The sequence below is a fragment of the Schistocerca americana genome, chromosome 6 (genome assembly GCF_021461395.2).
Source record: "Schistocerca americana isolate TAMUIC-IGC-003095 chromosome 6, iqSchAmer2.1, whole genome shotgun sequence".
In the NCBI taxonomy this organism is placed as follows: domain Eukaryota; kingdom Metazoa; phylum Arthropoda; class Insecta; order Orthoptera; family Acrididae; genus Schistocerca; species Schistocerca americana.
Window position 1 is genome coordinate 333,743,032 of NC_060124.1, and position 20,009 is coordinate 333,763,040.

The 20,009-nt window shown below is 40.2% G+C and overlaps 1 protein-coding gene across 2 annotated transcripts in view; it reads right to left on the reverse strand.

Moving 5' to 3' along the window:
- Positions 1 to 20,009, reverse strand: part of LOC124619217 (exportin-1) — a 136,267-nt gene that overhangs the window by 70,966 nt on the left and 45,292 nt on the right. For both annotated transcript variants that reach the window (XM_047145436.1, XM_047145437.1), the window contains exons 6-7: positions 11,748 to 11,867; positions 11,507 to 11,635 (exon numbers count right to left, since the gene is read on the reverse strand). In XM_047145436.1, the coding sequence (XP_047001392.1) occupies positions 11,507 to 11,635; positions 11,748 to 11,867 (249 nt within the window). The remainder of the gene's footprint in view (positions 1 to 11,506; positions 11,636 to 11,747; positions 11,868 to 20,009) is intronic.

Here is a 20,009-nt window from a genome sequence, read left to right on the forward strand (position 1 = left end):
TAAATTAATATAGGTAGAAGACTACAGCAATTTAAATACTTTGATTAGTAACAACACAGTTCCTATTTGAAAATTCATAATAAAGCTGAACATAGTTATTGACAAAATCACACACAATAAACATTGCGATAATTGTAAAAGATAGCTGAACCTGGCTCTTCCTCAATATACAGTACTTTCTTAAATCTAATGAGAAGTTTTAGTCACTACCACCTTCTCCAGTTTGTTTTCATTTCAGAACAGTAAAAGTAGAGTTAAAGGTTTTCGGGTCTGATGTAAAGACATTACTGTGATTACTCAACACACTACATGCGACCGTGTGGGCTGCAGATTCCTCGACTTGTGCCATAGGGTGGTGGGGTTTCGGGTTCCGCTGGATAGATCAGGAGTCCACTACACGCAGCAAGCGGCTACACGGGTAGCAGAGGTTGTGTGGTGTGGACTGGGCGGTTTTTTAGGTTAGATGGCCTCGGGCAAGTATAGAAAGTGCAGCAGCCTCAAAGGGTACGGGGCAAAGTCAGGACATGCGGGGACCAAGCAGCAATCGGTATTGTAATTGTAAACTGTTGAAGCTGCATTGGTAAAGTACTGGAACTTCAAGTGCTGATGGAAAGCGCCGAAGCTGAAATCGTTATAGGTACAGAAAGCTGGCTGAAGCCAGAGATAAATTCTGCCGAAATTTTTACAAAGGCACAGACGGTGTTTAGAAAGGATAGATTGCATGCAACCGGTGGTGGCGTGTTTGTCGCTGTTAGTAGTAGTTTATCCTGTAGTGAAGTAGAAGTGGATAGTTCCTGTGAATTATTATGGGTGGAGGTTACACTCAACAACTGAGCTAGGTTAATAGTTGGCTCCTTTTACCGACCTCCCGACTCAGCAGTATTAGTGGCAGAACAACTGAGGGAAAATTTGGAATACATTTCCCATAAATTCTCTCAGCATGTTATAGTCTTAGGTGGAGATTTCAATTTACCAGATATAGACTGGGACACTCAGATGTTTAGAACGGGTGGTAGGGAAAGAGCATCGAGTGACATTATACTGAGTGCACTATCCGAAAATTACCTCAAGCAATTAAACAGAGGACCGACTCGTGGAGACAACATCTTGGACCTACTGATAACAAACAGACCCGAACTTTTCGACTCTAAGTGCAGAACAGGAAATCAGTGATCATAAGGCCGTTGCAGCATCCCTGAATACGGAAGTTAATAGGAACATAAAAAAAGGGAGAAAGGTTTATCTGTTTAGCAAGAGTAATAGAAGGCAGATTTCAGACTACCTAACAGATCAAAACGAAAATTTCTGGTCCGGCACTGACAATGTTGAGTGTTTATGGAAAAAGTTCAAGGCAATCGTAAAATGCGTTTTAGACAGGTACGTGGCGAGTAAAACTGTGAGGGATGGGAAAAACCCACCGTGGTTCAACAACAAAGTTAGGAAACTCCTGCGAAAGCAAAGAGAGCTTCACTCCAAGTGTAAATGCAGCCAAAACCTCTCAGATAAACAGAAGCTAAACAATGTCAAAGTTAGCGTAAGGAGGGCTATGCGTGAAGCGTTCAGTGAATTCGGAAGTAAAATTCTATGTACCGACTTGACAGAAAATCCTAGGAAGTTCTGGTCTTACGTTAAATCAGTAAGTGGCTCGAAACAGCATATCCAGACACTCCGGGATGATGATGGCATTGAAACAGAGGGTGACACGCGTAAAGCTGAAATACTAAACACCTTTTTCCAAAGCTGTTTCACAGAGGAAGTGAAACAGCACTGCAGTTCCTTCTCTAAAGCCTCGCACAAACGAAAAAATGGCTGACATCGAAATAAGTGTCCAAGGAATAGAAAAGCAACTGGAATCACTCAACAGAGGAAAGTTCACTGGACCTGACGGGATACCAATTCGATTCTACGAAGAGTACGCGAAAGAACTTGCCCCCCTTCTAACAGCCGTGTACTGCAAGTTTCTAGAGGAACGGAAGGTTCCAAATGATTGGAAAAGAGCACAGGTAGTCCCAGTCTTCAAGAAGGGTCGTCGAGCAGATGCGCAAAACTATAGACCTATATCTCTGACGTCGATCTGTTGTAGAATTTTTGAACATGTTTTTTGCTCGCGTATCATGTCATTTTTGGAAACCCAGAATCTACTCTGTAGGAATCAACATGGATTCCGGAAACAGCAATCGTGTGAGACCTAACTCGTTTCATTTGTTCACAAGACCCAGAAAATATTACAGGGTGTATACGTGGACAACGAAAAAAAATTCCCGGATTTCCCGGTTAAAAATACACTTTCTCCCGGATGAAAACACACTTTTTCCGATTTATTAAGTGACAGTATATTTTCCCTCGGAACTGTAAAACATATCAATTCTTTGAATGGTTATGTTTTTATATATGGGCGTAGAATTTCCCGGCACTTTAAAAAACTCAGGAAATAAAACCACTTTTTTTTTTTTTTTTTTTTTTTTTCCAGCAATATGTACGCTGTATATTTTCGTATCACGAAAGTATAAGTTCGAATCCCACCAAACACCGCATGTTACTTTCCGAACCATGTAATCGAGATTGCGATACGCTTTTGTAAGCGAGTCATTGCTCATGTCACGTGATCCCGCCAGCCGATGACAGCGGATATTCAGAGCGTAGGACACGCGATGTAGTGCGCTAATAGCAACATCACTGTTAAGTGGCGCGGTTACACAAACAGGAATAGTTAATGTTTTAAATTAATATACATAGTGTTCCTACAAGAAAAGAAAAGCTTTCACGTACAACATTGGTCTCTAAGGTTAATAAGCTACAACAGAAGCTAAGTTTTCACATTAATGTTGATTTTTCTTGCCTGTGTTACACTTTAAGATACATCACACAAATGTGCCAGTAAAATTTTTAGCCGAGTCCAGTGACTTGTTCTCAAAGTTTTCCACAAATAAATTAGCTACCACAGAGGAGCGAGAGCTTCCCGTAGCACTACATCAATTTGCTCATAATAACGACACGATTGTCTGGTCTGGGCTCAAAATACTTCTAATGGCTCGTCATCAAACGCTCTGTGATTTAAGGTATTCATCGTACATTCTCACACAAAGTTCCACTTGCGAAAGAGGAAATTTGCTTTGAAAGTAATGTTTTTCAAACCACCATTCGCAATATTTTCCCGCGACCTGTTAGAAATAGGTTCCTTTCAGCAGTCGTCAGAGAGCGCCAGATAACAGGCGCCACCGCGCTTTGGCAGCTACGATGACGTAGGAAGCCAGTATGTTCGTATGTGTAAAACATTAAAAGGTCTTACGTTATGTCATAAAAGAAAAGAGGCCGAAATATGGTTGTCTAATACTGCGTAAGCTGTTAATACAAATACTACCCATGACTGGTGTGGTTTCTTGATCTGATTACGTTTATTTTGTCACTGTCTGCTAGATAAAACAAAATAGGTCTTTCTAACACTGCAGAAATTGTAACACACACAAAATTAACGAGACTGTTTTTGCCACAAATGGTCATTTTTATAACACGACAGAATATAATTGACAAAGACCAACATAAAATGCCTATTAGGCCTACTACAAGCAAATAGTTTAATATTATAAAATAGTTTCACATTTCATTCATACGCCCCAGTTTCTCGAGCATGAGATCGAAAAGTATTAGTACGAGATTTTTACTTAAATTTGGAATCGTCATATTCTTCCTTAATTGGTGTGATGTCCCCGTTTCTTCTCCTTCCTCGTTCTAACAAACAATCTTGTCGTGACTAATTCTGGAACTATTCCTGCCTTTGTCAAAATTTAGTCGCCGGTTAACTTCACTAACCCTGCCAGAATCACCGGTTTAGTTATCCCTGATTATTCTCTGGTTAGGCGTTGTTATGTTCGTACAAACCACTTTCCGCGCTACTTCCAGAATAGAAGTTAAGCGGCTGCTAGACGGGGACTGTACAACTGGCCCTTACTAGTGTAGCGATCTGGCCAAAAATTTTCTGACAAAATTTCATTTTCTTGGATACACCAAGAACATAATACGTAATCTTTCTTACCTGTTATTCCTGTTAGTCGTTTATTTCCACTCTGGTAGTTTGACTCTATGGATTTCGCTAGTAATTATAACAAAGCTGATCATTCCAAACCCAATCAACCACATAATCAGACAGCGGTTGGCGTTCACTCGTTCGGCTTTACTCCGCTCCGCTCGTATACCCCGGTCTCCTTTTGCTTGCAGGAAAGTTTATTTCTAGATGCGACGAGGATTCCCCTGACAGACATCACGTACACTAGGCACGCATTCAAAAATTAACTTATGAATCATGCAGAAATCAACTTACAGAGTGTGTTCAAAAACAAACAGGGATGCGTTTCAAAATCATGAGTAATCGGTAGACCAACGTGCGATGGATGCTAGGCTCTTTGGGAAATATAATTCTTTTCTTCTCAAGAATATGAATTTGCCGCCCCCTCCTCCCCCCGCAATTGTCATTCGGGTCAAATACATCGGTTTGCCCCGCCGCTCAACTGCACATGCGCATGAGCCCGCTCGTAACTGCTATAATGAATCTAGTTAAACAGTTGTGACGTCACGCTCATCGGAGACATTTTGTTGTTATGAAGCATTGCATAGTCTTCCTAACGCCTTTGACACATTTTGCTGTTGGCAAACATTTGTATGAGCATTGTGTTTTGTTGTTGTATATGGCACATTTCCCTTCCAGTTTATGTTTTATTTTCATATTTTTTTCTCATTCACGTTTTATTGTTGTAGTATTATTCTGCAGTAGCAGGATAGAGTAATATCCTTTGTTAGAGTATCGATTCTTACCAGTCAAGATTACAAAAATTTAACTGAAACCTAAAATAACGAAAAATACCCGGAATTCTAAAAAATTCCTGGGTTTTTCCCAGTTTTCTCCCGGATGAAAAAATTCCCGGGTTTTTCCCGGATCTCCCGGTTGTCCCGGGTTGTATACACCCTTATTAGATACAGGCTCCCAGGTAGATGCTATTTTCCTTGACTTCCGGAAGGCATTCGATACAGTTCCACACTGTCGCCTGATAAACAAAGTAAGAGCCTACGGAATATCACACCAGCTGTGTGGCTGGATTGAAGAGTTTTTAGCAAACAGAACACAGCATGTTGTTATCAATGGAGAGACGTCTACAGACATTAAAGTAACCTCTGGCGTACCACAGGGGAGTGTTATGGGACCATTGCTTTTCTCAATATATATAAATGACCTAGTAGATAGCGTCTGAAGTTCGATGCGGCTTTTCCCAGATGATACTGTAGTATACAGAGAAGTTGCAGCATTAGAAAATTGTAGCGAAATGCAGGAAGATCTGCAGCGGATAGGTACTTGGTGCAGGGAGTGGCAACTGACCCTTAACATAGACAAATGTAATGTATTGCGAATACATAGAAAGAAGGATCCTTTATTGCATGATTATATGATAGCAGAACAAACACTGGTAGCAGTTACTTCTGTAAAATATCTGGGAGTATGCGTGCGGAACGATTTGAAGTGGAATGATCATATAAAATTAATTGTTGGTAAGGCGGGTACCAGGTTGAGATTCAGTGGGAGAGTCCTTAAAAAATGTAGTCCATCAACAAAGGAGGTGGCTTACAAAACACTCGTTCGACCTACACTTGAGTATTGCTCATCAGTGTGGGATCCGTACCAGATTGGGTTGACGGAGGAGATAGAGAAGATCCGAAGAAGAGCGGCGCGTTTCGTCACAGGGTTATTTGGTAACCGTGATAGCATTACCGAAATGTTTAGCAAACTCAAGTGGCAGACTCTGCAAGAGAGGCGCTCTGCATCACGGTGTAGCTCGCTTGCCAGGTTTCAAGAGGGTGCGTTTATGGATGAAGTATCGAATATATTGCTTCCCCCTACTTATACCTCCCGAGGAGATCACGAATGTAAAATTAGAGAGATTCGAGCGCGCACGGAGGCTTTCAGACAGTCATTCTTCCCGCGAAGCATTCACGACTGGAACAGAAAAGGGAGGTAATGACAGTGGCACGTAAAGTGCCCTCCGCCACACACCGTTGGGTGACTTGCGGAGTATAAATGTAGATGAAGATGTAGATGTACATGCATAAATTTCAATTAGGTAGGACCGCAATCAATATGAAAAGCTGTCAGTGACATTCTCATAGCCATCTGTTCACAGCAAGAGGCAAATTACCTACTATAAAGCATTTAGCTGCCAAAAAATGTGAAGCACCATGAAGATGTGGTTGGATATCCATGTAACTTCATATATGCACACATTTTATCGGCAAGTATGTAATGATTACAGTGACAGGTTGAATGGCAACAACAATGCACCAGTGTTGTTTATGTTTAGAATCATTTATGTTTAGCTTTGTTACCAGACATTGTAGCTCATATGGGGGCATGAACAGCATCAGACGTTAAGTGGTCACTGTGAAAGACAATACTACATTGTACTTGTGTAAGACAGCATTATCAATACTTGGCAGGGTTTGAAAGAGACCTCATTGTGGTTCTCCGTTTCGTCAGCTGGTTGAACAATATAATATGTAGATTTGTGAGGCATTTGGATGTGGCGCAGTCTGATACTGGACTGCATGGGAACATGAGGTATATTCATCATCAAAGTTCCAATTGACCTTATCTAACCAGCAAAATGGAGTGTTTTCATATTGTGCACCACACACATTGTAACCCCATCACTTATGTACCTGTAATCTGAAAACAAGTAATGGATTCCCTGCAACACTGAGTGTCCTTCCGCACCATAGGTCCAAGACTAGCAGAAGCCAGACTATTGAATTATCTCTGTATGTCCATCTTTTAAGAGATTGTTGCGGGACTCGACCGTTCGCTATAGGACATCAAGTCGAACTCCTTTCAGCCGACCGATTTCCAAACTTATTTTATTTGGCTACCAGTTTCGGCAATTTACTAGGCCATCTTCAGGCTCCTGACTTACATGTTGGAAGATTCCAACCTCGGTTCCAGTCAAAATAGAGGTCAGCATTCACATACTGGTGTCTGCAGATTTCTGCTTGCCAGAGCAATCACTTCATCATCTGAATCGGCAGACCAGTCTTTTTGTTGTGCCTATCCGTGACTCAGAATCTCCGCTATATTGTAAGCAGCAACTATCCTTTTCATAATATTGTAATCATTCTATCTTGGATTTTCATTTTAATGTCAAAGCAATGAGAGAATCCAATGTAGTTTATGAGCACTATCTTTCTAAAATAAAACAGAAAATTAATCACATAAGGAAAAACCAAACCAACAAAACCAAAAGCACCTGGTGGATGCAAGAACGGGACAGGTACCTCTGACAATATTATGAAAAGGAAAGTTGCTACTCATCTAATAGCGGAGATTTTGAGTCACAGATTCGCACCACAAAAAGTCTGTCACAAATAAAGCTTTCGGCTAGTAAATCCTTCATCAACAATACGCACGCAAGCACACGCCCCCCCCCCCATCCCCCCCCCCCCCCCCACACACACACACACACAGTCTCAGGCAACTGAAACCACACCGCCTGTGTTTGCCTGAGACTGCAGTTTTGTGTGTGTGTGTGTGTGTGTGTGTGTGTGTGTGTGTGTGTGTGAAGGCCTCGACGGCCGAAAGCTTTATTTGTGATAGTTTTTTTTGTTGTGCCAATCTGCAACTCAGCATCTCCGTTGTATGGTGAGTAGTAACTTTCCTTTTAGTGATATTGTTACATTCTATCCTGGATTTTCCACTGTTTGACAGATTCCTTGAACTAAGAAGAGAAGCATAACAACAGTGAAAATCACAGATACACAAACCTAACACAAAAAACTCATTAAATGTAAGAAAATTAGTGGACAAAAATCTCAATAAAAGAATCAAAAATAACCCAGAACACCTCTTTCGGATCAACGAAGACTTCATAAAAAAAAAACAGCACGAGGAATTTTTCCAATATTTTAAAACAAAAACATAACTGAATACAGCCTAGTGACTCTCCAATTCCAAGACAAAAATGGAAGTATTGTCTACAGAAGGATAACAGCAAAATATTCAGAAATCCCCTCAACTGTGAAAAACATACAATAAACATGCTTTAGCACTTCGACAACAACCAACCCTAAACCATCAAGGAACTACAAACAATTATTATGGAATCTCAAGAACTACAATGCCTAGGGGGAAAAACCACATCACAGCTGAACCTTGGAAAAATGTTAGCAAAAATGTCACAGAGGCTCTCTAAACCATATTTGAAGAAATTCAGAAAATGAAAGAATCCTAGATACATGGAGGCCGGCACTGATCCTACCACTCCACAAGAAAGCATTCAAAACAGACCCCAATCTACAGAAAGATCTCAGTCCTAGATGTAACACCCAGGATATTCTCTAAAGTCTTACTGAAAAGAGCAGAACAACAAATACATAATCAATTACGAGAATAACAAGCAAGTTTCTGGAGAGGAAGATCCCAGAACAAGCCAGAACCTCAAAAACCTAATAGGCTACCAAAATCAAGAAGAAAATATTATGTTATCGCTTTCATTGGCTTCCACACAAAGCATACGACTCAACAGATTGGAAATCCAAAACATGTTTGCTAAAAGAACTAAACCTACACCAGAAACCTAATCACAGACCCCTTACAAATACACAGTACAAAGTTAAATTCATGGGAGAAATCTCTGAACACTTCTGATATGAGAACTGGTGCATGGCAAGGAGATGAACCATTTCCACTGCTATTTATCAGTGGCCTATAAAATAGAAGTGGAACAGTGGAATCCGAATAGGAGTAAAAAACAAAGGCATCAAAGTCAATTACCAAGCTTTTTCATATGATGTGGCCTCATCAGCCACGTCCTGGAAGAAGCCAAAGAACAGACACTAACTACAAAAATAAGCAGAAAAAATTAAGTCTCACAAGCTTCTTCAAAAAGGCCCCAATAATGATAAACATTAAAGCACATCAAAACTGATGTACTTTCACTTGCGACATGCGCAATTTCACAGATCGTGTGTCCAGTTCACAGGTGCACTTCAAGAGGCCACTGGTGAGACGCCAAAGAAGCAGTATTATTTAAGCGATTGCAAATAAGTGTTCAGCCTATTTTGTAACATGTATTACAGTTGTCCATTCAGTGCTACGCACAACTGCTACATCACTGAATCTTACATTGGCTATGTTTCATAAATTGTGTTTGTTCTTGCTATAACAAACTCTGCGATGAGTGAGGGTTACGTTTCCTCCACATGTCAGTGTTAAGTCACCATCACACATCGAAGTGGAAGAAATATTCCAACATCTCATTGCCCAGCAGCATGCTACTGCAGAACAACAGCAGGCTCTCAGCACCATTCCCAAACAACTGGCATCTGCGTGTTCGCGACGGGTTACTCTCCTGTCAATGCAACCATCGCCCTTTCCAGCATATGATGAATCGCCTGAAGATTGGGACTCATACATGACACGGTTTTGCTAACATTTCCAGGTTTTTCCTACATACGACTTTCTTTCTTTCCTGGCTTACGCCGCACATTTATCATATGTTGTGCCAACTTGCATCTTTCAAGAACCGGCCAGCATGTCATTTGATGAAATGTGCTAGTTTCTCTCAACTTATTACTGTGACAGAACCAATGTCATTGCGACGCATGTACAACTTTACTGTTGTCAGAAATGCCCAAACCAGTTTTACACAGTCTGGGCTGCAGAATTACATGGATTCAGCCATCATTGTAAATTTGTCACTAGTACCCATCACAAATGCTACGCTGATCACGCGGTGTGTGAAGTTACTATCTGCCTGCCCCCTTATAGGGAAGCACAATGAAAAAGCACTTCTCACTCAGTCAAGCCCTGTTCGGTGCACTGCAAGTGTTCCGGATGACAGGGAAGCCATAGCAGCAGTACAACCGACTCCATGTCAGCTGGAGCAGCATCGGTTATAGCCACAGCAACAACCGGCCACATCACAACGACAGCCGTATGCCTCCCTTCGGTAATACCCATACTGCTTTGTCCAACATGAGAGTGCTGCATGCCATAAGCGTTGGTCATCTGTGACAAGTGCCAAAAGAAAGGCCACATTGCATTGGTGTGTAACTCCTCTTCAAACGTGGTGGACACAGTAGTACCGATGGACATAAACTGTATCTCTGACAATAAGCCTTCCTTGTCTCTGTAGTCAGCTAAACTTTCTCTCTGCTGTGAGGACGGGACGTGAGTCGTGCTTGGGTATCTCAGTTGGTAGAGCACTTGCCCGCGAAAGGCAAAGGTCCCGAGTTCGAGTCTCGGTCCGGCACATAATTTTAATCTGCCAGGAAGTTTCACAATATTGTTGTTAAGACGGTAATTTAGCCCTCTGCATTGTACCCTGCTTTCGTGCATATCATGGCTCCAAGCATGAACATTACTGCTGAATCTAAATGTTAACTTACTGCTAAATCTAAATGTTAACTTCCAATTTATAAGGAGTGTTAAAACAAAATGTGTAACAACCAAACCAGTTGAAATTTGTATATGCTGCTTTGGAATATTGTAGTGAGACATCTAGGGATGTGAATGTGGTGCTGTCACATCCCTCTATAAAATTCAAAACTGAGCCCCCTCTGCAGGTATAACAACTCTCATCGCCTTTTACGATGTTCAAAGTCAGATACTCCTCGAATTCCTCGAGCACAGACAAACCATTACCAGTGACATACAACCTGAGACATTACATAGCCAACGTGTGTGTGTGTGTGTGTGTGTGTGTGTGTGTGTGTGTGCGTGTGTGTGCGCGCGCGCACGAAGTGGCAGCACCTTAAGCATCCACCCTACAGCCCAGACACGTCGCCCAGCAACTTCCATGAGCTTGGTCCACTAACAAATCATCTTGGTGGGGAGCACTTCAACTCTGATGACGAACTGAAGGACTGCTTCCTTTCAGAGACACAGGAATCTTACAAAGAGGGAATTTTTCGGCTCGTGAAACAGTGGGATATTGCGCTCATGCCAAATAAAACTTTAATTTAACCCACAGCACTGTTTCATACCTTTTCTTTTGAACAGAAACTATGAAGAAAGATACTTAATTTTCTGCACCATTGGCCTGTTTCGCTATACACAAACACATTTGAGATTTAATGACAGTGATCTGTAAAAATTCACAACTTAGTAATGTTAGCTTTATGATGTATCATTTCCATTCAGAATGTCTTACCAAACAGCATTTTTCATGAATTAAAAATGTCAAATTTTGAAAAGCTGTGAAAAAAAAATCTTTGTATGAAGTGGCTACAAAGATCCCAATTCACAATTTCCAATGAGTTATGAAGGGAAGCACAACCATTGATAATGCTGAAATATTTTTAAAGAATAGATGTAGATATAAAATTATTATTTTGCAGTATATATTAGGTGTGAGTAAACATTTTCAATTAAACAAAATTGCGACAAACCCCAGAAAAACCAAGCACTTTTAATGAATTATAAGTAGCAGCAATATACTTGAAGAGTTTTGCATAAAATAACATCTCTTACCTGTTCCAGTTGGGACATGGTCTGTGTAAACAATGACACAAATACATTGTCATAATTTGTAACAGTTACACCTGCAATCTCAGTAAGGCATTTTAAAGTCACATTCCGGAACAGTGGTACATTTAGGAACTGTAAAACAAAAACAAATGTAATAAGTAAATCAATTTAGCCAGAAGGGCAAAGTAAGGAAATCTTGAAGCAAAGTATGACAACATTCACTTCATTCAGGCATACTACAAACCTTAAAAATCAAAGTGGAGATCAGTTTCGTCTCAAAAATGTATCCTAATGGTATCCAATTAAGGAATCGCAATAACGTTTCTAAGGTAGCTCCCACCAATGGAGCATTCTGTGAGGTTTCCTGGAAGAAAAGAAAATGGCAACATAAAAAACTGATTAAAAATTTAAATAATGTAGAGACAAGTTGGTGGAGATGGGGGGACTGGGGAGGGGGGGCATACTTTCTTCTAGCACTAGCACAGTTGAAACCTCAATGCACAGTTCTGGATATGTTTCCACCCACAGTGTCGGGTAAATAAATGTCGAGCAGCTCACCAACCACTGAGGGGCTTTCAATTTGAAGCCAATTTAGTGTATGATGTATCAGTTTCATTACTTATATGCCGTATTTACCCGAGTACAAGATGACCCTGAATATAAGAGGCTCCTTGAGAAAATTTTATTTTTAACACATTCGCCTAATCAAAATTACAAACAGTTCCATTGATATCAAGTATCTGCCTGAAGAAGTTACCATTATACCTATTCTAAACTTACCCCAGTTACTACCTACATTTTTATAATATTGGATTAGTGCATAAGTGCGTTGTGTTTCTCCATAAGTTTAACAAACACAACATATACTTATAACAGACACTTTAGTCATTAATAATATATTCTCCTTCACTATTTATAACAGTCAACCAATGTTGGGGTAGCTTTTTGATTCCACAATTGTAAAAATCACATGGATTTGAGGGGAAGAACTCATCAAGCCATGTTCAGAGCGAATTTTCTTCAGGAAAGGAAGTTCCTTGAAGGTTTTTCAAGAGAGAGCAGAAAAGGTGAAAATCTGACGACGCAAGATCTGTTGAATAAGGTGCCTGTGGAATGACTTCCCAACCCAATTACTCCATAGCATTTTTCGTCAGTCTAGCAGAAAACAGGTGGGTGTTATCCCAGTCTTCTTGCTTGTTGTTCTCACATAATGTCCACAAGACATCTCAATTGTTGACAGTAAATGTCAGCAGTGATTGTTACACCTCAAGGAAGAAATTCGTTGCACACCACACCATCACTATTCCACCAGATGCATAAAATTATCGTCCGTGGATGCACGAAGGTCTTTGTATGAGGAATTACTTCTTATGTTGTCATGAAGACACCATTTCCTGATCACCAGTAACAACACAGAATGGGAATGGTCAGTGTTGTCCATGAGACAATTGATGACGAATAAGCAGAGCTGCAAAAATTGGCCACCCACAGTATTTTTGTGATTTTTGCTTAGAACATGCAGCACCCATACAAACAATTTTTGAACCTTCCACATTGCATGCAAATGTCGCAAGAAAAAGGAATGATCACAGTTCAACACGTCTGTCAGTTCTCGAGTACACTGACGTGGATCATTGTGGGTTAATGTTAAAACAATTCTCCTTAATGTGAGAAAACAATTTTCTGGCTGCGCTCTGTTCAATCCCCATACACGGCGCAAATGTTTCTGGCTGCCTTTTCTGCTATCACCCCTCTACTGAATTTAAACGGAAGAATGTGTCGAAAATGTTCAGATTTCTCCACTTTGCGCTCCATTTCCTAGTGCCCATAGCTCCACTCACTATCTTCAAATGACAATATGTAAATTTTAATAGCAACAGTGAACTACAAATAAAAAATGACAGTCAATAAATAAATCCATAGCAACCAAGACACCAACATGCAAAACGAAAACACTACTAGCCTGAGCACCAACCTAATAGAAATAGAAATAAACAAAAAGAAATTGTTTACATAAATTATTATCTTCACTTCTCTTTGGTCTATTATCTAAGCCACTTTCTGTAGTGTACTATTTCTAGTCGTCGTCGTCGTCGTCATCATCATAATCATATCATCATCATCATCATCATCATCATCATCATCATCATCATCATCGGGGATGACAATTTCGTCCAACCAATGAGAGGTGAGGAAAGAGGCAATGTATTTCTATATATGAGCAGCAAAGAAATTTATAAGCTTTGTCGTCACAAATATTTGGCTGTTTCTTCTGAATATTGTGTAATTTTCAAGGCTGACACCCCCTTTTGACCCATCATACCACATGTCAAGCACTGACAAAATTGCTGCTTGAAAAACTTAAGTATACTAGTGGTCCCTACCTAGACTTTTCTCCTGCAGAAATGCATACCAGTGTCGAGTATTTGTGCAATGTTGAAGTTACTTCAGTTCCAACATAACTGGAACTGCAGCAAACTCGAAAAGATCGAGTTCCAATCTATTTTTCATCATTACCACGTAAAATAGTAATGCTTTTCTTTTTGCTAAAGTGTAATAAATCAATGTTTAAAAGTTTTATTACTGTTGTGATAACTTTCTCTATGCGCTCGCTCACCTCAAATTAAATACAAGAAGTAAAAAGAAATCCTTGTGAAAGAATGAATTAAATATATTAAATAATAGTCCATTAAAGCAAATTGTAGTCAAATTAGACATTGCCTGTGACTGCACTAGTGGCAGAAGTATGAATGTTAGTCTCAGCTATTTTGTGATGCTGTGCAACCGTTCTGAATTCTTCAAAATAAATCTGCATGTGTCTTCAATTGCCAATTTTTTACCACAACATTACTCTATTACACAACATTCGTAGATTAACCTGCTGTTGCTGTCATATTTATGACAGCAACAGCAGGTTAATCTACGAATGTACAACTGACAACCCTGTATTTTTTGCACACAAATTTGAGAAAAGAATCTTCTTGTAATCAGGTAGTTTCTCATTAGGCCTCACAATGCTCAATGGCCCAATTCCAGACTTCAACATCCAAGAAAAATCTGATACAGTTACCAGGAATCATAACCAAGAATACTCTATGTCAGTAGCCAGCAAACCGCATGCACTTTGCCACTGGAGTATGATCCCCTATGTTACTGCCTGGCTGCGAATGAGTCAGGAATTTGTCCATGCCTGCCCACCTGTGCCACTGCACATGCCCAACTGGTTGTCCCCGAAGAGGTACACAAGCTGGAACAGCCTACACCACACGGACGGCCACAGTGTCAACTGACGTCCAATAATTTCAAAATCATGAAAATTACTTAACCATGTGAAAGTGAAACAAATCAGACTGAAGTCAGGTATGGGATATTACTATTATTACATGCAACATGAATAATATCGCTTGTAGAAACATTTTGATAGAATAGTTAAGTGCTACATACAGGTAGTGATTAAATCAACAGTTCGCATGAATTTTTAATTCAAACAAGATTTCTTCTTTAATTCCTTGCAGCAAAGAAAGACACCAAACATACAAAAACATTATTTTCACAAATTTGTAAATTTAATGTCAGATTTTTATCACAAATGGCAATTAAATGCAATAATGCACACATTTTATAATGAATGACAAGAATTTAAGCACTTCATTTGCAATTTAAGTACTTCATTTGCCTCTCTAACAATTACTATACTTTATACATGTTTAAAAACCTAATGTTTATTATGTCACATTAAGTATTTAAATAAGTTTGTTTATTTACATTTTGGTTTTTGAATAGCCTTATTGATATAATAGGCAACAAGACAGTTGTTTACTTCATTATTGAGGGAGGGAGAGGGGTGGGGTGGGGGGGGCGAAAAAAAAAAAAAAGGGAAGAGACCACACTTCACACACTTAGGTCTTGAGAATTTTACGTTGTTGTTTGTGGGGTGCAGGAACTGGTCAACGATCAGTTCTGCCCTCTCTCACATCTGTTGGAGGACTATGTAAACCTGGTTTTTCCTTTAGTCATGTGAAACCTGGTTTTTCCTTTAGTCTTGGGAGTATTGCTGTGGTACTGCCTTGTCAGCATCTAAATATCCGTCTAAATGCTCAATTTTACATAAATTTTCAGCTGGGAGCCGGCCGGGGTGGCCGAGAGGTTCTAGGCGCTACAGTCTGGAACCACCGGTCACAGGTTCGAATCCTGCCTCGGACATGGATGTGTGTGATGTCCTTAGGTTAGTTAGTTTTAAGTAGCTCTAAGTTCTAGGGGACTGGTGACCTCAGAAGTTAAGTCCCATAGTGCTCAGAGCCACTTGAACCATTTTCAGCTGGGTCACCCACTAAATTCCTTGACTTTCATAGTCCTCCTCCTTGACTACTGACAAATCCATAGCTCTCGTGGACAGTAAGCACGAATTAATGACTGTGCAAATAATACAATAAATACATATACCATTTCCTTGATTACATTTCTGTTTTATCTCACCCTCTTAGGCTGCCCATTATATCAAGACCTCACATATTCATGTCATAAATCCTTATCACTCTGATATTGCTTTGTTTTCCTGCTGCAACAAGAAATTTCTGTAACAGGATAAGTATCAGAAAAGGTGGACAAAACGCTGACAATTTTGTTATCTTCCCAGTCAAGTACTGAAGCTCGCAGCCGTCAATATTAGCAACCTAAGCTTCGCTGTATCTGCTTTGCCGTCCCTTCCGTTCCTCCACACTTTGAAGGTCACAGATCAAGACTGTTGCAAGACACTGTTCTAAGAGACTGGACACTTTTCAATTCCATGTATACCATCAACAGTAGTGGTATATAATAATTATCATGATACAGTTTGTGGCATACATTCTGAGGAATAGCACTAGTAAGTGTCATGACAAGATTCCTAGTTGCTCATAAGCCTGACTTACTGCTGTCACACATGGATTCATAATTTTCTTGTCCTGTACATATTTTAAAATTGTAACCATATCCAGACATGCTATATAACAAAATCAGTACTAAGCTATATCAGTAAGGCTTGTTTGGCATACATTGCTTTAAATGATGTACTTTGGTTAGACGTGTTGGCTCATCTTCAGAAGCAAAATCTTGTGTCAGTGTAGGAAATTTATGTAACTCCTCACGTGTTAGCTCTCTTCTCTGAATGCAGTCAGTATCAAATAACTTTATGAACTCAAGTAAGTGTATGAACTGTCCAATTATTTCAAAATAATTGTAGGACACTGTCTTGAAGAAGTATAATGCACAGCACTAGATTCCAGCACTATCTTACATTTATCTGTTTTAATGAAGGTTACTAGTTAGGTCAAGATTGTTTTTAAATTTGACAAAATAAAAGAAATCATGGACACCAGATTTTATTTTTAAATAAGTATTTTATGAGGCTTTAAAAGAGAAATAAAATTTAACAATTATTTGCATTAATGAGTCTAATCAGGAACATACTGTAGGTTGCTCAGTAACTCACCTGACATTCTCTTTAAGGTTAGGCCTCCAAATTAATTTACAGTTCTCGGTGCAGAGCACTATGCAATCCTAAGGGCACTGGAGAAGATAAGGTGCAATCGACAGAATAACTTTCTCATCCACTATGATTCCCCAAGTGCTCGATGGACCATTCCAGAAAGAGTACCCAGCAACAATAAAGTGGTAAAAAATACAGAAGACTCACTTTACATACTAAAAAGCCAAGGGCAAGAAGTCTCAATCTTCTCGGTGCTGTGCCATGAGGGAATACTGGAAAATGAATGAGCTGACACGATAGCAAGGGACTCGTGGAACGAAAGTAATATACTGCCCCTTGCTGTCCCCTTAAATGCATTATGTTATGGTCGTGAAGGAGAGTTGTGTGTTGGTAGGGGAATTTGCCGCTGTGAATACAAATTCGAGAACAGGACACCGTCCTCTGATGTATAGGCATTTCCTCCAGCAGGTGAACCCACCACTGTGCACTGCTTGTGGCAACCAGTGTCAGTTCCGCGAAGAGTGCAGAAATTTTTCTCGATTATGATTTGTCCATAACTAACAATGAGACAAGCATGAAAACAGTTTTACAATTTTTTGTGTTGTCAGGTCATCTGCCCAAGTTATTGGGTTTCAACAAGTGAGTGATCAAACCTTAATCCCATTTTTAGTGAGTGATCAAACCAACTACAATTATTTGAATCACTCTCACAATTTTGACTCTGGTCCATTTCTCCTTCAAAATACCACATTTACCCAACAATAAGGCAGTCATAGCCTATAAGATGACCCCCAATTCTTGAATAGGCTCCTTGAAAAGTTTTTATTTTTAACATATTCTGGACAACTATGTCTACAAACTAAATCAAACAATGGAAACAATATTATGAGAAGGAAAGTTGCCATTCACCATGTAGCAGAGATGCTGAGTTGCAGGTAGGCACAATAAAGAGATTTCCATGCTTAAAGCTTTCGGCCAATGGCCTTTGTTAACAACAGACGCACATATGCACACACAAACTCGCGCAAACGCAACTCATACACACGACTGCAGTCTCAGGCAACTGAAACCACACTGCAAGCAGCAGCACCAGTGCATGATGCGAGTGGCGACTGGGTGGGGGAAAGGAGGAGGCTGGGGCGGGGAGGGGGAGGAATAGTATGGTGGAGATGGCGGACAGTGAAGTGCTGCAGGTTTGGTGGCGGGCAGGGGAGAGGCGGGGAGGGGAAGTAATGGAAACGGAGAGAAATAAAAAAATAAATAAATAAAAAGAAGACTGGGTTTGGTGGTGGAATAACGGCTGTGTAGTGCTGGCATGGGAGCAGGAAAGAGGCTGGATGGGTGACGACAGCGACTAACGAAGGTTGAGGCCACAAGGGTTACGGGAACATAGGACGTATTGCAGGGAAAGTTACCACCTGTGCAATTCAGAAAAGCTGATGTTGGTGAGAAGAATCCATATGGCACAGGCTGTGAAGCAGTCATTGAAATGGAGGATATCATGTTTAGCAGCGTGTTCACCAACAGGGTGGTCCACTTGTTTCCTGGCCACAGTTTGTCAGTGGCCATTCATGCAGTTCTTGTTGGTTGTCATGCCTACATAGAATGCAGCACAGTGGTTGCAGTTTAACTTTTAGACCACATGACTGGTTTCACAGGTAGCCCTGCCTTTGATGGGGTAGGTGATGTTAGTGACTGGACTTAAGTAGTTGGTGGTGGGAGGATGTATGGACAGGTCTTGAATCTGAATCTATTACAGAGGTACGAGCCATGAGTTAAGGGGTTGGGAGCAGGGATTGTGTAAGGATGGACGAGGATATTGTGTAGGTTTGGTGGATGGTGGAATACCACTGTGGGAGAGGTGTGAAGATAGTGGGCAGGACATCTCTCATTTCAGGGCAAGACGAGAGGTAATCGAAACCCTGGCGGAGAATGTAATTCAGTTGCTGCTGTCCTGGGTGGTACAGAGTTAAGAGGGGAATGCTCCTCTGTTGCTGAACAGTGGGGCTTTGGGGGGTGGTGGGAGACTGGGAAGATATAGCACAGGATATTTATTTTCATACAAGGTTGGGAGGATAATTACGGTCAGTGAAGGCTACTGTTTTACTGATACAAAGTATCCTAACATGTGCCTAAAATAGCAAACTCACTCTATTCCAAACAGCTGTAGTGTTTTCTTAGGTAGATTATATAACAGCGATACACAAGTAGCCTTTTGTTAAAGTTGCAGGAAGTCACTGAGCTAGTTATTTTATTCTGTGATGTGTTCAATTTCTCAAGCAATCAGGAAGCCTTAATTTCATTTCTCTCACACATACTGAACGACCTGCTGCTCCAATTCATGAAACTTTCCCTGATTTGGTAATCTATAACTTGTCCATGTAGAACTGGCCCCATACAATTTATTCTTCATCTAACACTATCTGTAATCATTACCTCCTGTAATGATAAAATTTTCTTCCCACTACACAGCTGTTCGTGGCCTCTGCATCACGAATAACCATTAACGTGAAATTAGTTTTGTATTGCATGCATGAACTAACTGTGAACTGCGTACTTTTAGTTTCTCAACTCTCACAACTGTGATGAGCATTCATAATCAATCACTACAATTTACTGTTCTTATAGTATTAAGTAAGCTGAATAACAACAATATGTTAGCCTCTCAACTCCTTAATGCTGAATCAGCACAATTCAGACCACTTCAAGCCAACACTGCCCTCATTATTTGTTACCAACATCGAAAATCAACAGTACTGTTGAGCAGTAACTGCTTTAGCATTGTTGTTGAAGCTTTTATTTCATTCATCACACTGTGTGTGGATGTTTGTGTAAACATACTGTCAGACTTAATTTGTCTCGTACAGAAATGTATACTATTGCAAAGAATTTTTCCATCTGTTACGTCAATTACTAAATTTAGATTCAGGCAAATATGGCGAAGGCAAAGGTGGAAACATTTAAGAAACAAGAGGTACATAGGATTCATTCCTATGGTTGACAAGCATAATGAAATTTGTTGCCAACTCATCACTACCC